Source organism: Cardiocondyla obscurior, linkage group LG23, assembly GCF_019399895.1.
Source record: "Cardiocondyla obscurior isolate alpha-2009 linkage group LG23, Cobs3.1, whole genome shotgun sequence".
Classification (NCBI taxonomy): domain Eukaryota; kingdom Metazoa; phylum Arthropoda; class Insecta; order Hymenoptera; family Formicidae; genus Cardiocondyla; species Cardiocondyla obscurior.
In genome coordinates, this window is record NC_091886.1 from 2,967,539 (window position 1) to 2,987,329 (window position 19,791).

At 31.7% G+C, this 19,791-nt stretch overlaps 2 protein-coding genes, 2 long non-coding RNA genes and 1 other non-coding gene across 8 annotated transcripts; 2 read left to right on the forward strand and 3 right to left on the reverse strand.

The window, feature by feature from the left end:
- Positions 1–1,350: 1,350 nt before the first annotated feature.
- On the reverse strand, positions 1,351–6,431 carry LOC139111223 (uncharacterized). Of its 2 annotated transcripts, none has more exons than XR_011547165.1 (5): positions 6,098–6,431; positions 2,375–3,342; positions 2,267–2,292; positions 1,974–2,188; positions 1,351–1,645 (listed from the first exon to the last, which is right to left on the reverse strand). It is a non-coding gene; the product is annotated as an uncharacterized lncRNA (long non-coding RNA). The 2 variants fall into 2 exon arrangements; XR_011547166.1 differs by lacking the exon at positions 6,098–6,431 and having other exon boundaries at positions 2,375–2,489; positions 2,652–3,018.
- On the forward strand, positions 3,004–9,416 carry LOC139111226 (uncharacterized). The gene is made up of 3 exons (XR_011547172.1): positions 3,004–3,145; positions 7,169–7,374; positions 7,496–9,416. It is a non-coding gene; the product is annotated as an uncharacterized lncRNA (long non-coding RNA).
- Vps51 (vacuolar protein sorting 51) lies at positions 9,317–13,409 on the reverse strand. Of its 2 annotated transcripts, none has more exons than XM_070671349.1 (11): positions 13,273–13,409; positions 12,943–13,192; positions 12,684–12,818; positions 12,397–12,618; positions 11,716–12,308; positions 11,408–11,618; positions 11,063–11,287; positions 10,592–10,926; positions 10,237–10,414; positions 9,670–9,782; positions 9,317–9,582 (listed from the first exon to the last, which is right to left on the reverse strand). In XM_070671349.1, exons 2-11 carry the CDS (start codon positions 13,021–13,023, stop codon positions 9,474–9,476), a joined length of 2,202 nt encoding a protein of 733 aa, XP_070527450.1. In that variant the 5' UTR covers positions 13,024–13,192; positions 13,273–13,409; the 3' UTR covers positions 9,317–9,473. The 2 variants fall into 2 exon arrangements, with proteins under 2 accessions (XP_070527450.1, XP_070527451.1); XM_070671350.1 differs by having other exon boundaries at positions 12,943–13,089; positions 13,273–13,356.
- Positions 13,375–17,249, forward strand: LOC139111210 (uncharacterized). Of its 2 annotated transcripts, none has more exons than XM_070671351.1 (3): positions 13,375–13,516; positions 13,783–15,876; positions 16,061–17,249. In XM_070671351.1, exons 2-3 carry the CDS (start codon positions 14,221–14,223, stop codon positions 16,295–16,297), a joined length of 1,893 nt encoding a protein of 630 aa, XP_070527452.1. In that variant the 5' UTR covers positions 13,375–13,516; positions 13,783–14,220; the 3' UTR covers positions 16,298–17,249. The 2 variants fall into 2 exon arrangements, with proteins under 2 accessions (XP_070527452.1, XP_070527453.1); XM_070671352.1 differs by lacking the exon at positions 13,375–13,516 and adding an exon at positions 13,548–13,677.
- Positions 17,250–19,584: 2,335 nt separating this feature from the next.
- LOC139111401 (5S ribosomal RNA) lies at positions 19,585–19,703 on the reverse strand. Its single transcript, XR_011547194.1, has one exon. It is a non-coding gene; the product is annotated as a 5S ribosomal RNA (ribosomal RNA).
- Between the last annotated feature and the right edge of the window lie 88 nt (positions 19,704–19,791).

Below are 19,791 nucleotides of genomic sequence, written 5' to 3' on the forward strand. Positions count from 1 at the left end.
CATCCGGCAAAGAAATAAAATAATCGAGAAAAATAATAAAAATTGCAACGCTGGAAGACATAGTTTTTCTAAGATACCACGCAAATTTTCCAAGTCCAAACTTCTTACGCGTAGTTCAAATTGAATTAAATTCCTGTAACGTCACGTAATTGCGCGCTGGAACGTGCCGAACGTAATGTAAAATTAAATATTTAACAATTATTTGCTTGGAATGAACTTTTTTTCTCAGTTTGTTCCGGCGCAAAATAAAGGCCGTGGACAAAGTTCCATTAAAATGAGCAAAAATCTAGCTGCCCGAGAAAGTACATTACAAGAGTAAATAACTAACGTAAAAGCAGTTAAATAAATAAAAACTAGAAAGAACGTTTTCCGATCTTGCGTCTTACTTAAATATAAGACAATTTCGCCCTTTACCTCGCGTATAGAAAATTTCTGTTACACTTGGAGAACGCTTTCGGAACGCTAAATAAAATTAGACGCCCCAGCGACGGGAACTGTCGGTTTCCTTGCAAATTACATTACGCAATTCAGAGTAATAACGACGCTCCTGGCGCGGCATAAAAATTCAATTATTGTTTCCATTCCGGCGCGCATTAATGCCAAAAGAAAATTATATTTTATGCAATTCCTGTGTCCGCGGGACAGAAATTCTCGTCACGGCGGGACACGGTACGTTAATGGAGAAATTTCTTCGCGCCGGTGTCAAGTTATCGGTTTGCTCACCGGCGATGTATTACATATTAGCGCGGAGGTGTCGTGGTTTGTTTTACACGGTGACGCAACCCCTGTGGAACCATTTGCAAATGAAGCCGCCCGGCAGCGGAGAGAGCGCGCCTCGATGTTTTTTTAATGAAGTTGGCCCGCGAGCGAGTGGCTCTATAACACGGCGCCGGTTGCACAGTAAAATTAAAGTTCCCGAATGGTGGATTGTTTTAATTAGTATCGCATATACGCGACGAAAATAACGGCAGTGTGACAATGAATATTAATAATACATTTATAGAGCCCTATAAACGATTATGTTAACATGCATAAGATTTTAATAGACTAGGACGTGGCAGCCGTTCAGCGGCAAGGATACGGTTTGTTTAAACTACGTGTTTGAATAATATCTTTCGCGATGGCTCTTATGTTTGGACACGCGTCACAGTCCGAGCTAATGTATTAGGATAATAGGGTTGCAAATACGCGTGGCAATACCAGGAGATAAAAATATTCGTAATATTCATAAAAGCAGTAAAAAAACAGACTACTGTGTTGCGAGACAGTATTATAAGAGTAAAAGCAAGTGTCTCCTAGAGTGGATACCGGTATTAATAATTCTAATGTTTAACAATCTAAGTAAAAGCCTTTTCGCAATGGAAATTTGACAGCGGACGCTGTCCTTTACATTTATTTAACCGGACAAGAGTCATATCGTAGATACATCTCCAGAATTTGAACAAAAACGATTTAAGCTACCTTCTTTTAAGAATTAAAACTTTCGATGTTTTTATTTCCTTTCCTAAAAGTATTATATTTTCAAAGTGGACTCGTAAGATACGATGAGAAAAATAATCGAGTCCTTCGACTTATAAAATAATCGTTTACGTATTACTTATCAATATAATGCACGGTAGTAGAATTATATCACCACGTACCTGACCTGTAATAAAAAAAATCCAAATTAGTTTTAGAACGATGATTAAAATTTAAAAACATATTATTATGACATAAATTATAAAAATACAATAGCCCTTTAAAAGTACCAGAGATAAAGAAAACGCACTTTCGTCGGACGTAATGTTTTTTATATTGTTGCTACAAGATTCAAAAAATTAATTTGAATAATTAAATTAAATAATTAAAATAATTAAAAATTTAAAAAACGTGCAAACGTAAAATTTTATATATAAAAACGGGCTTACGTCAAACGTAATTTACATTTTATAAGTAGAACAATATCACAGTAAGTATTAGATTAATTTTCTTACCTCAGCATTAAGTAAAAGCTAGTCTTTGGTCCCATGTAAAAGTTCCATCAAGTTTCCAATGTTCTTTTCCCATATGTAACAAGCATGTTATTTCACTGGTCCAGTACATATGTACTCACCATCTTTCAAATCCATCTCACAGAAAGTAATGATCCCCTTTTATTACACATTCAGCTTACAGCAAGGGATGTGCAGTATAAAATACCATCATGTTCCTAAAACAAAAAAAAAAAATGTAGCTTACGTCCGTAATCGTTTCATTAATAAAATTATAATTAATAAGACGAACATACCTCTGGATAATTATCATCAAATGACTCTGTAAAAATATATTTATACACATTATTATTAATAAAAATAAAAAAAACATATCGTCTTGCAGTACTTCGCAGTTAATTTACCTCATAGCTCCAAAGGTATGCTTCCGTGCAATCCAATTTATTTTTATAATTATCCACGCTATAATGTCATCGGAATTATTGATAACCTCAATAAAGCACCGGAGTACGATGGCAACTTAGAAAACAGAAGTAGCGATGGTTCGTAACAGATAATAACCGATTTCATTAAAATTATAATCTGTTCGGACATATACTGCCGCGCGATAATTCGTCCGATTAAATTTGAATCGAGATGTAATTATTAAAATGCAAAGTAACAATTAACTTTTATCACTACCTTGATTTCACTCGATTTACCGGTCGCGGTTCACCCTTCGCCACGATTCACTCCCAATCAAGTACTTCATCTTCGTTTCCATTTCCCATAAACGACAGTGGCGTCGCGTTTTGGAATTTCTCAAAACTAAAAAAAGAATTTAAATCTGCCGCTGCGCGGCAGGTTCAAGTTCTTCTTAGTTCCGAGAAATTCCAAAACGCGGCGTCACTACCGTCTACTTTATTCGATACGTATCGTGCACCGAAGAAGCAGATATCGCGTTTTCTGCGGCGACAACGGCTAGCGTATGTGTATATACATACGTAATCCTAAGTGGCAGAGCAGGATGAAAGAACGGGAAGAAAACAGTCATCGGCAATCCGGCCGGCGCGGGATGATACATGCAGTACATGTGAAACTCGACGCACACGTTCGCTAGCTGCCGTCAGCATATCTGCCTTTCGGCGTACATCTTTTCGATGCTATTCAGAAGATGCGTGACGCATGGAAATATCGTAAGTCTCCTGATATTTTCTTGTTGCTTCTCACACCGTTAAAGGCTGATACGCGTCTCGACCCGTTGATAAGCACTTGAGCAGCAGGAGATACGTTAATGTCCCGTATAGCCTAATCACTCCTGCGGCACTAGTACTTAGGAACAGGACAAGACTTAATGTTCCTTTTCCCATTGTTGCTTCGAGGAGAACATGCTCTGAAAACAAAATATATAGCATGAAATATTAATGCAATATATACGGTAACAGTAAAAAAACATTTCAAGAGATAGAAGAAGTTTAGTAGAGCTATTTATATATTTATTATCGTTATAACGTTAGACGAGATACTTTATATACTTATTTTTTTTTATTAAATAATTAAAAAAAGAACATGTGTCACACATAAAATGTTCGTAAATTACTGAGTTCCTCCGTCAATTATCTAATCTCACCGGGTATTACCGGCAATGTGGACTTATTAGGATTAATTAAGTTCCTCCTTTCTCTCTCTTTTTCACACGCTCTTCCTCTGGTAATCTTTTCTCTCCTTTATTTTTTTTTTTCTTTTTTTTATTACGTATGTGCAACATATAAATTAAATATTATAAGAAGTAAACTACAAAATGCACATATCGATCGTAATAATATAATATAATAGCAATGAGTAATATTTTTAAAAGGTAAATTATATAAATAATTGTAAAATATTTTAGTGTAATTGAAAAAAAAAAAAATCTCACTAACAATAAGACTTAACTCGAAGTCTGTGTAATTATGTAAAAAAAAATTTTCAGCGATTCGACACCCGGTATAGACTGATGATGCAATGGCAAACGTACTCTATTAAAACAGCCTCGAGAAATCATTAAAGTCGCCTACTGTATTCTCTTTTTCCTTGAAATATTATTTCTTTCTTTCACCGCTACAGTTTTCGAACCATTAAAATATATTTATAACGTTATAGTACGTTCTCATATATAAATATTGCATACATCTGCCTTCCAATAAAGAGAAACGAAATTATAATCGTGTACATATTATTACAAAAATGAGAGAGCAAAGAGGGTACAATTGAATCTTTGATTTCGCTGCGTTACGCATTTGGCCTGCGTGTTTCTCTTTTTATCAAACGTCTTATTCATCATTCATAGCCTAGCTAGAAGTCGCTTGAATATCAAGATTGCATAAATGCAACAACGTAAAAATATAAAATGTATAAATATAATATTCCTATACATACATATTCTTAAAAAATTATTTATTTCTTTAAAAAAAAAAAGAAAAAAAAGAAAGAAACAGGGAAAAAGTTAATATACATTTATTCATATATATTGTTAATAAAATTCTTCCTTTGCAGTATGAATATAGGTGTGAATAAAGATAGTTAAAAGGAAACGTTAATAAGTAATGCATGCTGTGTTGCTTATTACTTTTTAACACCGCTTGGATTAAATTTTAATCGTGTGCCAAAGAGGATTAGAGAACCATTGCAGATTCAGCTTCTTTATCTACACACTAATGCATATTCAGACTGATACTATACTTATTTTCATCTTTGAAACAAAGGAAACAGTATTCCATATCCAACAGAAAAAAAAACCTTAAAATCAGTGAACAAGATATTTTTTTACTTGATTAAAAGAATATTAAAATTTACTTAAAATTGTACTTGAAATAATAAAGTAATAACTACACACCCTGTAGGTAGAATAACTGATTTTTGTTTGGTGTTAGTGGTTGTAAAGGCACAAAAGAAAAGAAAAAAAAGAAAGAACAGATTCTCTGCGAGATAAAACAAGAATGGGTAAAGAGTAGGAGTTGTCAATTAACGTTAATTTCTGCTAATGTCGATGGCTCCTCTTGATGTTCGTTAAGTATGGCACTTAAAAAAAAAGATGTTACTACGTAATTAGATGATTTACATTAGGAGTCGTCTTCGTAAACAGTGTAATAATATTTTTTTAAATATCAATTTGCTTTGCGTCTAGTATTAATAACTATGAAAAAAAATTATGGGTAATCGTGCAATTGATTTTGTTGTCTCAACATTAGCAGCCATTAAAAAGTTGTGATTGATTTATTAATGACTTGTTCTCAAGTTGCTTTGTTGTAAAATATAATATTGGTATTTTAACCCTAGTTGTATCTTGCCTCTCTCACGTTCTATACACTGTACTATCGTATGTTCGAGGTGAAGAGGTCATCGTGATAAAAAGTAAAGGCCCATGAAAAGAGCAGAGCGCATTATATTTACAGAACAACAAAATGTTTCTCGTCTAACTTTAATGTACTTTACGTAAAGCCACAAAGTTAAATAAAATATATATTTATATTACAAAAGATTAATTTAGAATGTGAAAACTTAAACCAAAGTAGAAGAAACTTGAAAATTCCAAGTGGTTACGTGAAATAAAAATAAAAGAATATTAGTGATAACAAAGGAAAAGGAACATTATTATTTATCACGGGCATTGATCCAAGATTTTTTTTTTAATAAATTAATAAAGAAAAAACTGAATTCCTCATTAAATTATAAGAATTCTTTTTTACGTATTTAAAATAAAAATCATGCCTTTTGCTAAAATAATTGCAGGAAACCAAGAGTAATCTTTTACTTCTTTTTTTTTTTTATCTCTTGCGCGTGTACAACTAATTTTATATCATAACCAGAATTTTTTAATTAATTTATTCAAGCAATATGCATGTCTTTGCTTAGTTATACATTTATCAATTATGTTTAATAAAATATCTAATTAATAATTATTTCATAAATATATGCGTAACACAGATAAATTGAACATACATACATAGCGCAATTAAACATTACTCTCTGAAGTTAATTCTTTCACGTAAAATACGAAGATATTTAAATATATGACACGAGCAAAGCTTTAAAAGTTAAATCGATAAATTACGATTATAAACAAAGCTTCATAATGTACGGGCGAATATATAATTAAATGCACTAACTCTCGTTTTTGCGGTAAGAGAAAAAGAGCCAGCGGGATTTTTATCATTTTTCAAACTAGCGCAGTCAACTTCTTCACGTGCATTCCTCACTCCGGTCGTTCACTAAATTTGCTGAATCGCAGCTTTATTCCCGCGCGCGTTTTGCAACTTCTACGCGAACGATATGTAAAGGAACGAAAATAAGTAAAAAAAAAAAAAAAAGAGAGAGAGAGAGAGAGAAAAAAAGAAACTTCACTGACGAAGCACGAAGTGATTGAACGTTGCCGCGCGTTTAATTAGCCCGATATAGCAGTGCACGCGTTGTACAGCACAATTCGTCATAATAAGCATGGACACGACGCGACAACGCAACGACGACTGAGCGTTAAGTGCCGTTGATTGACTTAATATAGGTAGACGCGCGAGCGCGCAGCGCAATTGGCTCCGCCGTGCGCGCGGGAAATGATTGGTCAATTTAATCCTAGAATGCGCGCCGCATTAAGCATTCAAACGGCGTTCAGTGCCTATTAACCAACTGCCCGGTGACAAGAAAGGAGACGTTCACGGCTACCGTTGTTCTCTAACAGAATTTTCGTCTTTCTTCTTTCCCATTACTCATTTGACTAATTAATCCACGGAGCCATTCCCCTTTTCGGCGGCAAAGACGGCAAATTTTCGACCTTCGAATAAAATCGCGCGAAGTATTTCTTTCTTTTTTTTTTTTTTTTTTTTTTTTTTCTTTCCTCTCTTGTATATCTTTTCTTTTACTTTGTGTTTGATTTATATATGTTACGTATTCGTACTTATTTAAAATACCGCCTCCCGGTAATTTAATTGCAATTGTAATACTTTATTAGAATTTTTATAACTACGTTTTTTTACAAGTTTGAAATTTCTTTTAACGTTAGTTACGCCTTTGTCTTTTCCCCTACTTCCGTGGCTTCATCGGGTACTTCGTGCCGCCACTTTTTTCCTCTCCCACTCGTTCTGAGTCAATTTACCAATTGAAATCAGTGTCGGTCGCGGTACTGAATAGTCCGCCAACCGACGGCGAATGATCTTGTTTCTCCTCTTTCCCCTTCGTCTATCTAGATAGAAGCTGTTATCAAACCATTCACCGGTCCAGCGAGGCCCTCGTTCAAATCCCGCGACGAGATTGTGCGTTCTCGTCGCGAATTAAATTCCACGATCGAAATTGACTGACGAAAACCGAAGTAAAAAGAGAAGCAAGGAAGAGGGGAAGGATAAAAGAATACCTTGGACGTTTTACTTTATGAATTAAAGAAACAGAGTAAAAGGTAAGAATTATAACCAAGACCATTGATTGATCGATAAGTCATTTAATTTACAAAATGTTTTTACTTCTATCTGTGCTCTGGTCGAACACATTTTTTTAATATTATACCGTTTTTGTTTTAGGTCCACGTCGATCACACCTACTAGCAGGTAAAGTAATCGTGTCGAAGTGAGTTTTTAAAATCATCACCTACGGCACTACTACTTAGCCTGCAAGCAAACCACTGAATTGAGAATATCATTAATTGTTTCTCTTAAAATCGTATATTCGTGAAGAATGGAATTCGCGTTATTAGAAATATTGTAGCACGTTATATTGCGTAAATCAGATATTGATATTGATAGGGGCATATTATTGCCAGGAATATAAAGTAAAGAGCTAGTTAAGTATCTTTAAAGTGTTTCCATTGTCGTTAAAAATGTGCATTGGTTATAATTTTTTTTTAAAAGAGATATTATGAATGTAATTTATAGACATGAAAAGAACAGTTAGACTTGTGAACGCACCAACGAGCGTTTTAATCTCGTTTCGCCCATTGTTACGGTCACAAATCGAAATGTCCTTATTATTACAAATATTTTCACGACATATATTTTAGTTCTAACAAATCTGAAACAAGATAGGCATAAAATTAATATATGTTTATAAAAAGAACGTTATATAAGTGGAAGATTAATTATTGAAGGCTCAGGGTTAAAGTTCCTCGGAGAAATTAACTAATTAATTATCATAAAATTTATCTTTAAAAATTAAAGTAATAAAATTAAATTTAAAAAATATATGCAAACAAAACTTTAATAACGGGTATGCCACTTACGTTTCTTGAAATACTATAGTCGTTTAATAACGACCACGACTTTCCCATGCGGGTCTATTTTACCAAAGTAAAACGATATTGCTTCACAATGTCGGTTATTTGCTTTTTTATTTCCTCTCATCTTTTGATCAAACGTGCGAACAAGTCGACCGTGTGAAGAAAAAAAAAAAAAAGAAACCCACTTTTAAATAATGATAAAAGTTATCCTGAAAACTGAAACTCAGATCACTGTTCTTAACGAAGTCGTACATATCGGGAAAGTATTATTTTTCAATTGAAACCTATTTTTCTATTTCCGCAGAGAGAATTGTATTTTAATATACGTCTTGCTGAATACTCCACGGTCTACGCGGATGATTTACGTACTGTAAAAGCTAATTTCAGTCTTTACTACCAGTGCTTCACACAACTATCAATCCACTTTGACACGTCGTAGGAATATGATTGGTATCTATATGTAGCAGCAGCCCCAGGAATGCCACGAGAAATTGCCAACAAGTTACACATGCACAGGTGTTTCTTAAGATATCACGTGTGTCTGTTACCATATGTCCGTCTGTCCGCATGTCTCCGCGTTTCATATCACTTTGTATTCGAGATCTTTCGTTAACTCTTTTTCAAACAAATTTTATTTCGTATTCTCTTAACATCATAAAGCGATAGTTTAATACTTAGACTTTTTTATTATATCAAACCATTATTAGTAAATAAAATTACACTTAATTAATTAAAAAAAAAATATTGAGCAAGATAGAATGCATATAATAGAAAAAAATATAACTTTAAAGAGTCCAAGTTTTACCGAGCTACGGTTTGCCGAAAGCGATTCAGGGGAGCTAAGTGTTATTAAATTGGATAGAATGCGATGCGTGGGCCCAGGCCGGATACTCGCCGAATGAATCTCATCCCAAGAGAGAGGAAGTCCGAATTAAGTCGAGAGTAGCTACTGTCAAGGGGTTACAACCGAGTTCTCTCTGGTATCCTATACAAACGATCCTATATGAACTTATCGCGACCCTATTCGTTTCTTGATTGATCGATAATATTTTAATGAATAATGGTACTGTAAAAGTATTCTCGTATTTTATCAAGTTGAGCTGTAAAATAACGAATGATAAAAACAAAATTAATAGAAAGTTGATAACATATATTACATCATACATTAATTATTATATAAAATATTTTACAATGTTTTTAATAAATTACATCACATATTTTATTACCTATGTGTTTGCTATAATTTTTTATGTCATTGTACGAGACAATGTGTAAATATTTATAACTCAACCTCTCTCGCAAATAATGTCCACCACACTGGGCTCCATCAAAACCGGGTCCAAGCATCTATGCACCGCGCTACCTAAAATCTCGTCCAGCAAAAAGTGAACCACGCTACAAACAATAAGAATAACGTAAATAATATATTTATATTATTAAAATAGGAACATATAAATTTATAAAGTTAAACGAAATTCTTACTTCTCGTCTGAAACAAATGGCCACAAGTAAAGTTGCAAATAATGAGTATCCACTTGGATTTGTTGTAAGCCATACTTGCTGAATGTTCGCAGCCTCACACATTCGAGGAAAGTCTGTGTAGATAAAAATATAAAAATTGATAATAAAGATACAATGAATATTAATATAAGAACTTTTTTTTATATAACATAATAATATTTTATAATCTTGTCGTGACAAAATTACGGCTGCATATAAAATAATTGATTTCGTATTTCTAGTCAACTAGATGTAAGCGTAGCAAACCCACGAAACATATTGCGTAGTGAATGATGATAGAGTTGAAAGAATGAATCAACTTTATAAAGTGAATAATGACCGTGCTATTTTGTCATTGCGACTACTCTGCACCTGAGCGATCATTACGCCAGTACATTGCCTACTAAAAATACTATTCTGCACGAAGTTTTACCATTTCAAATATCAGCGAATATAAAAATTATTAAAAATTAAACAAATATATTATATTAAATAAAATAGAATTTATAATTATTAAATTCTTAAATTTTAATATATTATTAGTATTACCTTTAAACCTATTTTAATAATTCCTGTAAGAATAGATGCCTTGTTGAATTGTACAGATGAAAATATTTCAATTCGTTCGGAGAACAATTTGTGAATATTCGTCACCAGAGAAGAATCGATATGACTAGGTGTATAGGACGACCAATTTGATCTGTAGTGTTGCCTGGATATACTAACACTAGAAAAAAAAATGTTTTTGTTACATTTTCAAAAGTCATCGATTTAAAACGATTAAAAAATAATAAATTTTTTAATAAAAAAGATTTAAATTATTGTATTTTATATTACTATTTACTAAATAATTTTGCATAAAAATCAAATAAATGTTAAATAACTTCGAGTAAAAATGTTTTACCTATGAGTCCTTCTACTACTGTCGCTACTTCTATCAATTTGACCATCATTGTTATTATATAACGTAGCAACTTCTGCATCAAAGGTAGTTACATCTTCCACAACTCTTTTCATAACAGGTCTCACAGTTCTAGGTTCAATTGTATGCAACCAATCCCTGGTCTCTACAGACTTTCTTAGCATTTGGGATACCTTTAATCCTTGATCTCGTACATAATGATTTAACAAATTCTGAGCAGCCTCTTGAAAACGATTGCACATTTCTGACGCGGGAGTTACAATATTTTTTGAAGACGCGTATTGATCGATATTAAAAAGCTCGTCGAACTTCGTGAGCTGCAAAATATACAAATAAAATATATCGTATATTAAGGATACTTAATTATATATTTTAATTTATAGTTACAATTGATTTATTATTACGATACGTTATAGGTAAGTAAAATATTATTTTAATTTTAAATCTAATTACCAGGTGACGAACACTGCTTTCTTTATATTCGATGCACATTTTGCTGAGCAAAAGTATTAAAGTAGGTGGAAATTTTGATGTATCGGATCCATTGCAAAATCCAGCGACTGTAGCTGTGAGATGATGCAGAAAGCCAATTACTAAGCCTTCTCTCACTTCATCTACACAAAAACTTTGCAAAAACTGTGCTTTTATATTACTTGATAAGTCTAGCTGTAAAAATACCTAAAAAAATTAAAATTAACTTTAATATCTAGTGTAGACATTCAACATTTTTTTTTTAAACATAGTTACAAGTTAAAAAAATCCCAAAAATTTAATAAAGAATTGAATAAAGATACGAACCGATAAATCTTGTAGAACTCCCTTAACTTTTTCGATGGTAGGCATAATGAGCATAGCTTGAAGTTCTGCTAAGCCCCCATCGTCCTGTTTAATTTTAGCAGCTAAAGTCTGCCTTACTTTCCCCAAAATTTCATTTAAGTGTTGTTTCAAATTATGCAAATGATTACGGCATTGCTTTCGACCAGCATTTACAACGAGATCGGTGCCAATTCTATAAAAATAATAAATTTATTAATATTTTACATGTAATTAACATTTATATTATAATCATTGTTACCAATTTATTTTAATTTATTTTCTTCTATTACCTGCCGAAATCTGTTTCTTTGGACAGCATATTCATTTCTTGTAGCTTGCGATGAAATTTATCAAGAGCTCTTACTAAAATCGCTGTATCAGTTACATCTTCCACTCTTTTGCCCATTAAATCGAAATATTTTTTCATATTACTTATAATAAATTTATTTAAGTAATCCATAGCTTTTATTTCAAAATCGTCAACTAAATCGTTATCTTCCAACGATCGATTTATAAATATATCCTTGTAAGAAGTCACAATTAGGCATAAATTATTAAGAAATCCCGAAGAAGCCATATCTACGAACTCTATAACATCGTTCTCGCACATATCTTTTAAAATATCTAATTGTTCTGTTAATCTTGCTTCGGCATGTACCAAAAATTCAATACATAATGAATCAGCTGGTTCCTTCAATTGTAACAAAAGATCGATATTTTCAGCTAAAGCTTTAGCAGAAGTATCTCTTTTATGAAACTGTAATCTAAGTTTCGATTTCAATTCCTCCAAAATGTCTTCACAATCTTTTTGAATACCTTGAAAGGACGGCATGTTGCTATATTGATTTAAAACTCTTTGTGCGTGAACGTAATCTCGAACCGCCTAAAAAAAACAGACGTATAATAAAATTTGTAACGAGGTATAAAATTTTACGTTATTATTTATTTATTGTACATAAAAAGAAATATACTTCTGCATATTTCTCTTCATTTAGTTTATCCTTAAGATTGCCAGGCAGCTTGAAAAGAAATTGCAGTTTTTTCAACAAAGTATGTACAGAGGATAGTTTAGCAATTTGTTGTCTGGTCCCGTGTAAAGTTGAAGAGATTTGTTCCGAGAAAGAAGTAATGCTTTCCATATTCGTGGCTAAAAGATCCATACTGTCTTCCATCTCTTTAAAATCTGTCTTCATCTAAAACATATAAAAAAAAAAAAAAAATTAAAAATAAGTTTAACAATTTGTTAAAAGATAATTACCTTGCGTACGGTATCGGTGGCGGATATAAATTTGTTGTAATTTTCATATACCAAAGTCTGCATATCCGAATGTAAAGCCTGAGTATGTTTTATAATTTCTGCTTCATGGTCCATAATTTGTTTTAGTGTGCACTCCTGTATACAATAACGATATTAAATAACCCAGACGTAGTATTAGCACGTCATGTTTAATCAGAAAAAAAATAGAATGCAAAATATGAAGCTTGTTACAATAAAAAATTTATTCGAATTAATTTACCTTTGACAATCTTTGAAAATACATGTCGGAATTAAAATGCTGCCCGTCTATGTCGTAGGGATTATTAGTACTTTCTGCCATCTTTTACGTTTTCTTTCCAGCGAGATAAGCTTTGTTTAATCTGTAATCCTCTTTTAAATCTTTAATCTGTCAAATTTGTAGATAATAAATAAAAAGACAGAATTATTATCCCATTGACGTTGCGATTTATTGCATTACGTATACTTTTGTTTGTAACGTATTTATTTCCCTAAGCAACGATATAATTAATTATATGCATATGTACGTTTATACTTATAAATTTTTGCTTATTTTATTTTATTACTTTACCTTGCAACGACAAGCGTTTGCAGCTGTTAAACTGTCCATCCCATTTGTAGGTTAAGGTTTCTGGACGAGCAAAGTAATATAACCTTAATTTTGTCGTACGAAAGCGCAACAAGTGCTCAAAACTCGTTAAATAAATTTACAATATCTGTTCGATAATAGATATTTTTCAAAAATTAACGAAGTAAAGTCTCCGAAGTGTTCTCTTGATTCTGTTCGTTACGTGAATCACAGTTTAATTGAAAAGGTAAGATTATAAGGTAAACAGTCGTGCATCTTTCGATAAAACAAACTTTGATATTGCTTTGAACGAAATATAGAAAAGAAGTGTCGCAAGTTTCGTAATATCGTAAGAGAAACGATGGAATTAATTTCGTATTGAGCCTAACGTGACTATTATTACTCGATGTAACCGTATTTTTCAATTTTTCTCACTTAACCTCTTCTAGTTCTAAATCAATGCGCAAGAACGAACAATTATTTTCGGTATTAATTGATTTTAATTATTTTCAGCTGTAACAGAAGGATGTTCTGAAGCGTCCTGAAACTCAGAATTAATGTTATCGTAAAATTAATACAACAAAGGAAAAGGAAAAAGGAAAAAAGAACATTTGCTGAAAGAAGGAATCATACGGAAATTACAATATAAATTGTTAAAAACTTTTAAGGTAAAAAGATTTGATAAGCATTACGTCGAACTTGATCCTTAATGATTCAAGTTCAAACGAGAGACGAGATCTTTAAAGGTTTTGAAATCTATAATTTTAATTGTAAATTATGAATAGAATGAAAGTTTCTTTATATTTGTGGAGCTGTACTTCAAATATAGAGGAAAAGAACTCAAAAATTGCATACTGAAACTAAGATTATGAGAATGAAAACAGATTTATAATTTTAATTATAAATCGAAAACCAGATCGATTAACAATTGAAAGCTACGCTATCTCGATCATGCCGCATCCTTGCGTCGTCTGTGGTCGTTCACGCATGAACCCCAATAATCGTGAAGAAGAGTACATGTTTTTTGGCTTTCCAGTAAATGACGAAGCTCGCTGCTGTCGTTGGTTAGAATTTTGTGGCCGTGAGGATCTCTACAAGCTTACAAAAAAACAGCTTCTGCAGCGTATGGTTTGCTCCAAGCACTTTCAGCCGCAGGATTTCCTTAATGAATATTTAGACCGTTTGAATTCTACTGCGGTTCCATCGGTTTACGATCCTAAGCAAAGTTTGTATAATATAACGTGCGTTCTTTGCGGAAGGACGCGAAGAGATCCGCCTGCAGCCGATTACGATGGAACAACCTTCCATCACTTTCCTGGAGAAGAATTTCGTTGCCTAAAATGGTTGGACTTTGTTGGCGTTGCTTCTTATTACAGATTAACGAGGAAGGAAATTCTTTTCTGCTACATCTGCTCTAAACATTTTGATCGGTCTCAATTTGTCTCGGGAGTTAAAGGAAGATTAGTGGATAACGCAATTCCGAATATTCGTGATCCAAACCAACGAGATCAAACGGAATCGTCTGATCTCGAGTTACAAACTGAGGCGCAGCTTTTCAGCCCTGCAGATAAGAGTAAAAAATTAGATCCGCTACCTATGAAAGTACTGGAAAGCCAGGCTTGTGCAGCTTGCGGTCGATTAAGGTCTGATCCGAGAAATAAAATTGAACGTTACAAGTTCCATCCATTCCCGGCATACGAAATCGGTCGATGTTTGCGCTGGTGTCAATTTTTAGGACGAGAAGATTTACTAAAAATGTCACCTAATCAAATACGCAAGCTCGTACTTTGTTCAAAACATTTTCAGACCGGCCAAAGTTTTTACAAAGTTGGTCCGTGTGATGCGGTACCTACGATTAAAAATATTTCAGAATCTGAAAATATTGAGGAACAAAATGAAGAAGATCAGGACCTTGGAGAAGATGGTAAAGATCCTTCCAAAATCCTCAAGCGTTTGAGACCATCGGTGTCCAGTAAAAAACCTAAGATAGAAAATAAACCTGCACCATTGGCAAAGAAACGAGGAAAATCCCGAAGACCGACTTCCATTAATATTCCTAAACCTGTGCCCAATAATTTGGAGAGCCAAATAATTAGAAAACTACCACTTCCATCTGCAACTAATTGGAAGATACAATTAGGAGATCATTTACAACCGATTACGATTAATAATATCTCCTCGAATATTACGAATAATCAGTCAAATATTAAAAAAATTATAGTACCGTTTACTGGAGATATATCGAATCTGGGTGCTCCGATACCAGTTCGCAGTTTATCTAGTATTCCTCCGGGACTATTAATTAAAATTAACTTACCGGAACAAGAACAACAACAATCGCAGCAACAGCAGAAATTAAAATCGAAAATAGTTAAAAAACAAAATAAAACGAAAAAGAAAACGCATAGCGCAAATGAACAAATTTTAGAAAAAAACAACGGCCAAACTTTCGTAAAAGCGGGAGATAAAAATGTAGTAGAGTTTCTATCAGTATCTCCAGAACCTGCAGAAGACAATTATTCTCTTAAAACAGAAATGCAAGAAGAAGTGAATTTTTGGAGAACTTCACACTCTTTAAAAGTATCGAATATGGAAGACGAAATAGAGGTCAGTATTAAACTAAATAATTTCATATGTTATTAACAGTTACATGAACATGCGATTACAGATATATTTATTGAAAAGCTGTTATCTGAAACTTTGTAATTTTATTTTAATTAAAATATAGTTAATTTAAAACTTTTTAAGTTTATATACGTAAATGGTGTTTTAATTTTTAATATTAATGCAGATACAAGAAAAACAGTATTCAAAGGAGCTGGAAAAGGCGAATGAAATTTCTGGGAAGAGAAAGAAAGTAAGGAGACAAAAAAGGATTACAGGAACTATGAGAAGAACTATGTTTCCCATAAAAAATGAAATTAGATGTTTCTTTAACAAAATGATGCCACTGATGCATCGGTTACCTAAGCAGGCTAGAGCAAACTTGAAATTGTCAATTGTTAACATGGTAATCGATCAGCTCTGAAATTGCGAATATATATTTTAGATTAATTATTAAACTTAAAATTGTTTTCATGACTTTCGCAATTATAAGATAATTGATAAAATTTCTAGAGTATTAATTGGAGAAATTGCTTTATATGTTTTTATTGAAAATAAATATTTAATGTAAATTCTAGATAAGTTTCTTAATTCTATTATCTCGTATAACGTTTAAAAAAATTCCTCCAAAAATTAATACGTTTCTTCACTGAAACAATGCAATTAAAAAAAAATTATACATATACATGTATATCCCGTAATAGGAACAAGATGACAAATGTAAAAACTGAAATAACATTATATTATAATTTACTAATAATTTGTTAAAATTAATTTTTATGACTTAAAAATAGGTTTTTTTTATATCAAATTATTGATATTTATAAGGCTACAATTTTAAATTTATAACAATTTAAGAATTGTAGTTGATAGCAATTACATGTATATACATTCACAACTTATAATATGTTTCTTTAATGAACGTTAAACATAATCTGAAAAAAAAATTCTTTCAAAATAATTGACGATTACTGTAAAAGAAAGGGTAATACTTACAGATAACTTTCAAATGCATACTTTTATATACATATTTCTCAGCTAAATAAAATAAAGAGAATTGTTACGGAAAAAAATATGTAAGTGTTTAATCTACATAAACGTATATTATTGTATATTAATTATTAAAAATATATTACTTTCAAACAATATCTTTCTTCTACAATACATGGCACATCGTTATAAATTCTTATTATAAAAGAATAAAAAAAAAACAATCTTTCTCTTAAAATATACATATGTTCATAGTCAAAAAATATTTTTACTATGTATTTGTATAAGAGGCGTAAATAATATTAATAATCATTGTAACAATGTCATAAATAAAATTTATGTTAAATGAAAGATTTTATAATTTATTCTTATGTTTAATTCGAATCTTATTATGTTCTATAAATATACAAAATTTACGAATGCTAATAATATAATATTTCTTAACGTAAATTAAATCAAATATTAAATGGAATCTTATAAATCGATTTTTATTATGTTTAATGAAAGAGAGTTTATTAAATATAAATATTAATATTACAATTCATTAGTTAATAACATCGCGCAACAGAAAATATATCTCACTATACTGTTGTACAATGTCAATAATATAAATTATTTAAATAATAGACAGTATACTAACAAATGTTAATACTGCATAGTTTGATTTTATTTTCCTGCATGCTTTCTAATTCATTAGTAACCTAAAAATGTACATAAAACAATATTAAAATAAGTCTGAAAAATAAAAAAGATAATATGTTAAGAGACAAATTTTAAATTCTTCTATTATATTTATAAACTCGGAAGCATATAACAAAGCTATAAAAAAATATTTAAGTTGACATATAAATTTAATTTTACTTTCCATATAATCTGTATTCTTATATAAATTTAGTAATTTTAATTCGTAAAATTTTTAATTATTACGTTTTAATTTTTAGTCTTTATTTAATCTGTATAATTTTCTCTTTAAAATAGTTTATAAATATAAAGAAAATTATTGAATAATAAATGTTAAAATATACAACACTTATTCTACAAAGCAACAATACTTATAACAAGATACTACATATTTACATTAATTAGCAAAATAACATTGCGGTGAACACGCGAATGCTGCTATTCATGACTTGTGTTATTTATTTAATAAATGTTATTATTAAGATACTTATTTCCCTGACGTTTGTATGATACAAGTATTTATCAATCATTTAATTACTAATCTAGCTGCGAAGACTTTGCAATCGGTTTTTCATCTCTTCAAGTTCTTTATCATCATCCTCTGTTTCCTCTTCCTGAGAGGTAGAAGGCATTCCAGGATTTTCTGTGACAACTGCAGGAGCTGTGCCTAATTGACCAGCTGTCACTTCCCACAAAATCTAAGAGAGCAAAAATAAGATGTGACAAAAAAGATAATTTATTATATTACCCATGACAATTTACCTTGTCAACTTCTTCATCAGCTTCATCTTCCATATCCTCAGAATCCTCTATAGAATCCATTGTTTCATCTAACATTTCTTCAATAATACCTGCTTTCATCATCTCTTTTGACATTTCTCTCATAGTTGCAGCTACTTCTGGTACTCTTATTAAAGATTGCATTGCTTGCATCACTTCTGTCGATTTGGAAACTGAACCAGCAACTCTAATTGTTGCTAACTGATTTTTCATTTGTAAAGATACAGAATTCAAATGTGCTTTGGAAGTATAAATTTTATTGCAAGCTTTACGCGCTCTTATAATTTCTTTTGCAAGAACTTTACAAACATCTTTATCTCCTTTTTTTGCTGCTTCCTTTAAAGAACGCTTGACTTTCTCTTCTTCTCTTTGAATTGCTATATAAGAGCAACATTCACATTGTATACAGTAGAAATAAAAAAAAAGTAACTTATGATGAAAAATTTATTTTAAGAATGTTGAAAAACGTTAAAAGAACCTTTTTAAACTTACATTTTTCTCAGATTTGATAAAGAACTCTTTTTAAGATAAAACTAAGGACATCAATATCTCTTATCTTATTACATTTAATTAAATATTTTAAACATCAAAGGTTAAGATTAAAATTTTACTGTTAAGATTTCGTATTAAAACTCTCATTAATTAATTAATTTACCCTTTTTAATTTAAAACACTTCGTAAAAATATATTTTTACACATTCTTACCTCTAACCTGTCTGTCAAGTTGATAACCTTCCTTTCTCAGTTTGTGTGTCCATTCTTGAACCTAAAGCATACTTAATATTAAGAAATGATAATAAAAAAGAATGTTTTGTAACGACTTACCATTTCTTTAGGATTCTTTTCTTGTGATTTTCCAAACAAACCCATGTCTAAATTGTGGTGACAAAAAACGTCAAAGCACTCGATATTCGATCGGCATAACCTTACTTTCGGATAGTTTCTTGGGAACCTCTTCAAGGTTATGTGATTATGTCAGTTATAGTCGATTATGACTGTATTGCTTCGGGCTCTTTTTGATCTGCTTCGGTCCGCGGACTCCGATTGACTCCGATCCTTTTCTGCTCGTAGCATTAAAGCAAGAACGCACACTTGTGCATAACGCACACGCATAAGAAAGCTGATTGGTCGATCAGCGAATATCTGAGAAAATAAACCAATCAATTTTCCGATGCATACGCGTTATGCAAAACTGCGTGCTCCGACTTTAATTTTTGAAATATTATTCTTTTATGTTGTAATTAATAAAAAAAAATAATTAGACAACATCACACGGTGTTCCCAAGCGGTCACCCATCCAAGTACTGACCGTGCCCAATGGTGCTTAGCTTCAGTGATCGGACGAGAACTGGCGTTTTCACCATGGTATGGAAGTTGCCTGAAGATATCTGCTTATTAACAGGTACTTCTATCCCTTCCATTCATTATGTCTCACTCTGCATACATATAATGCGTAATACATACATC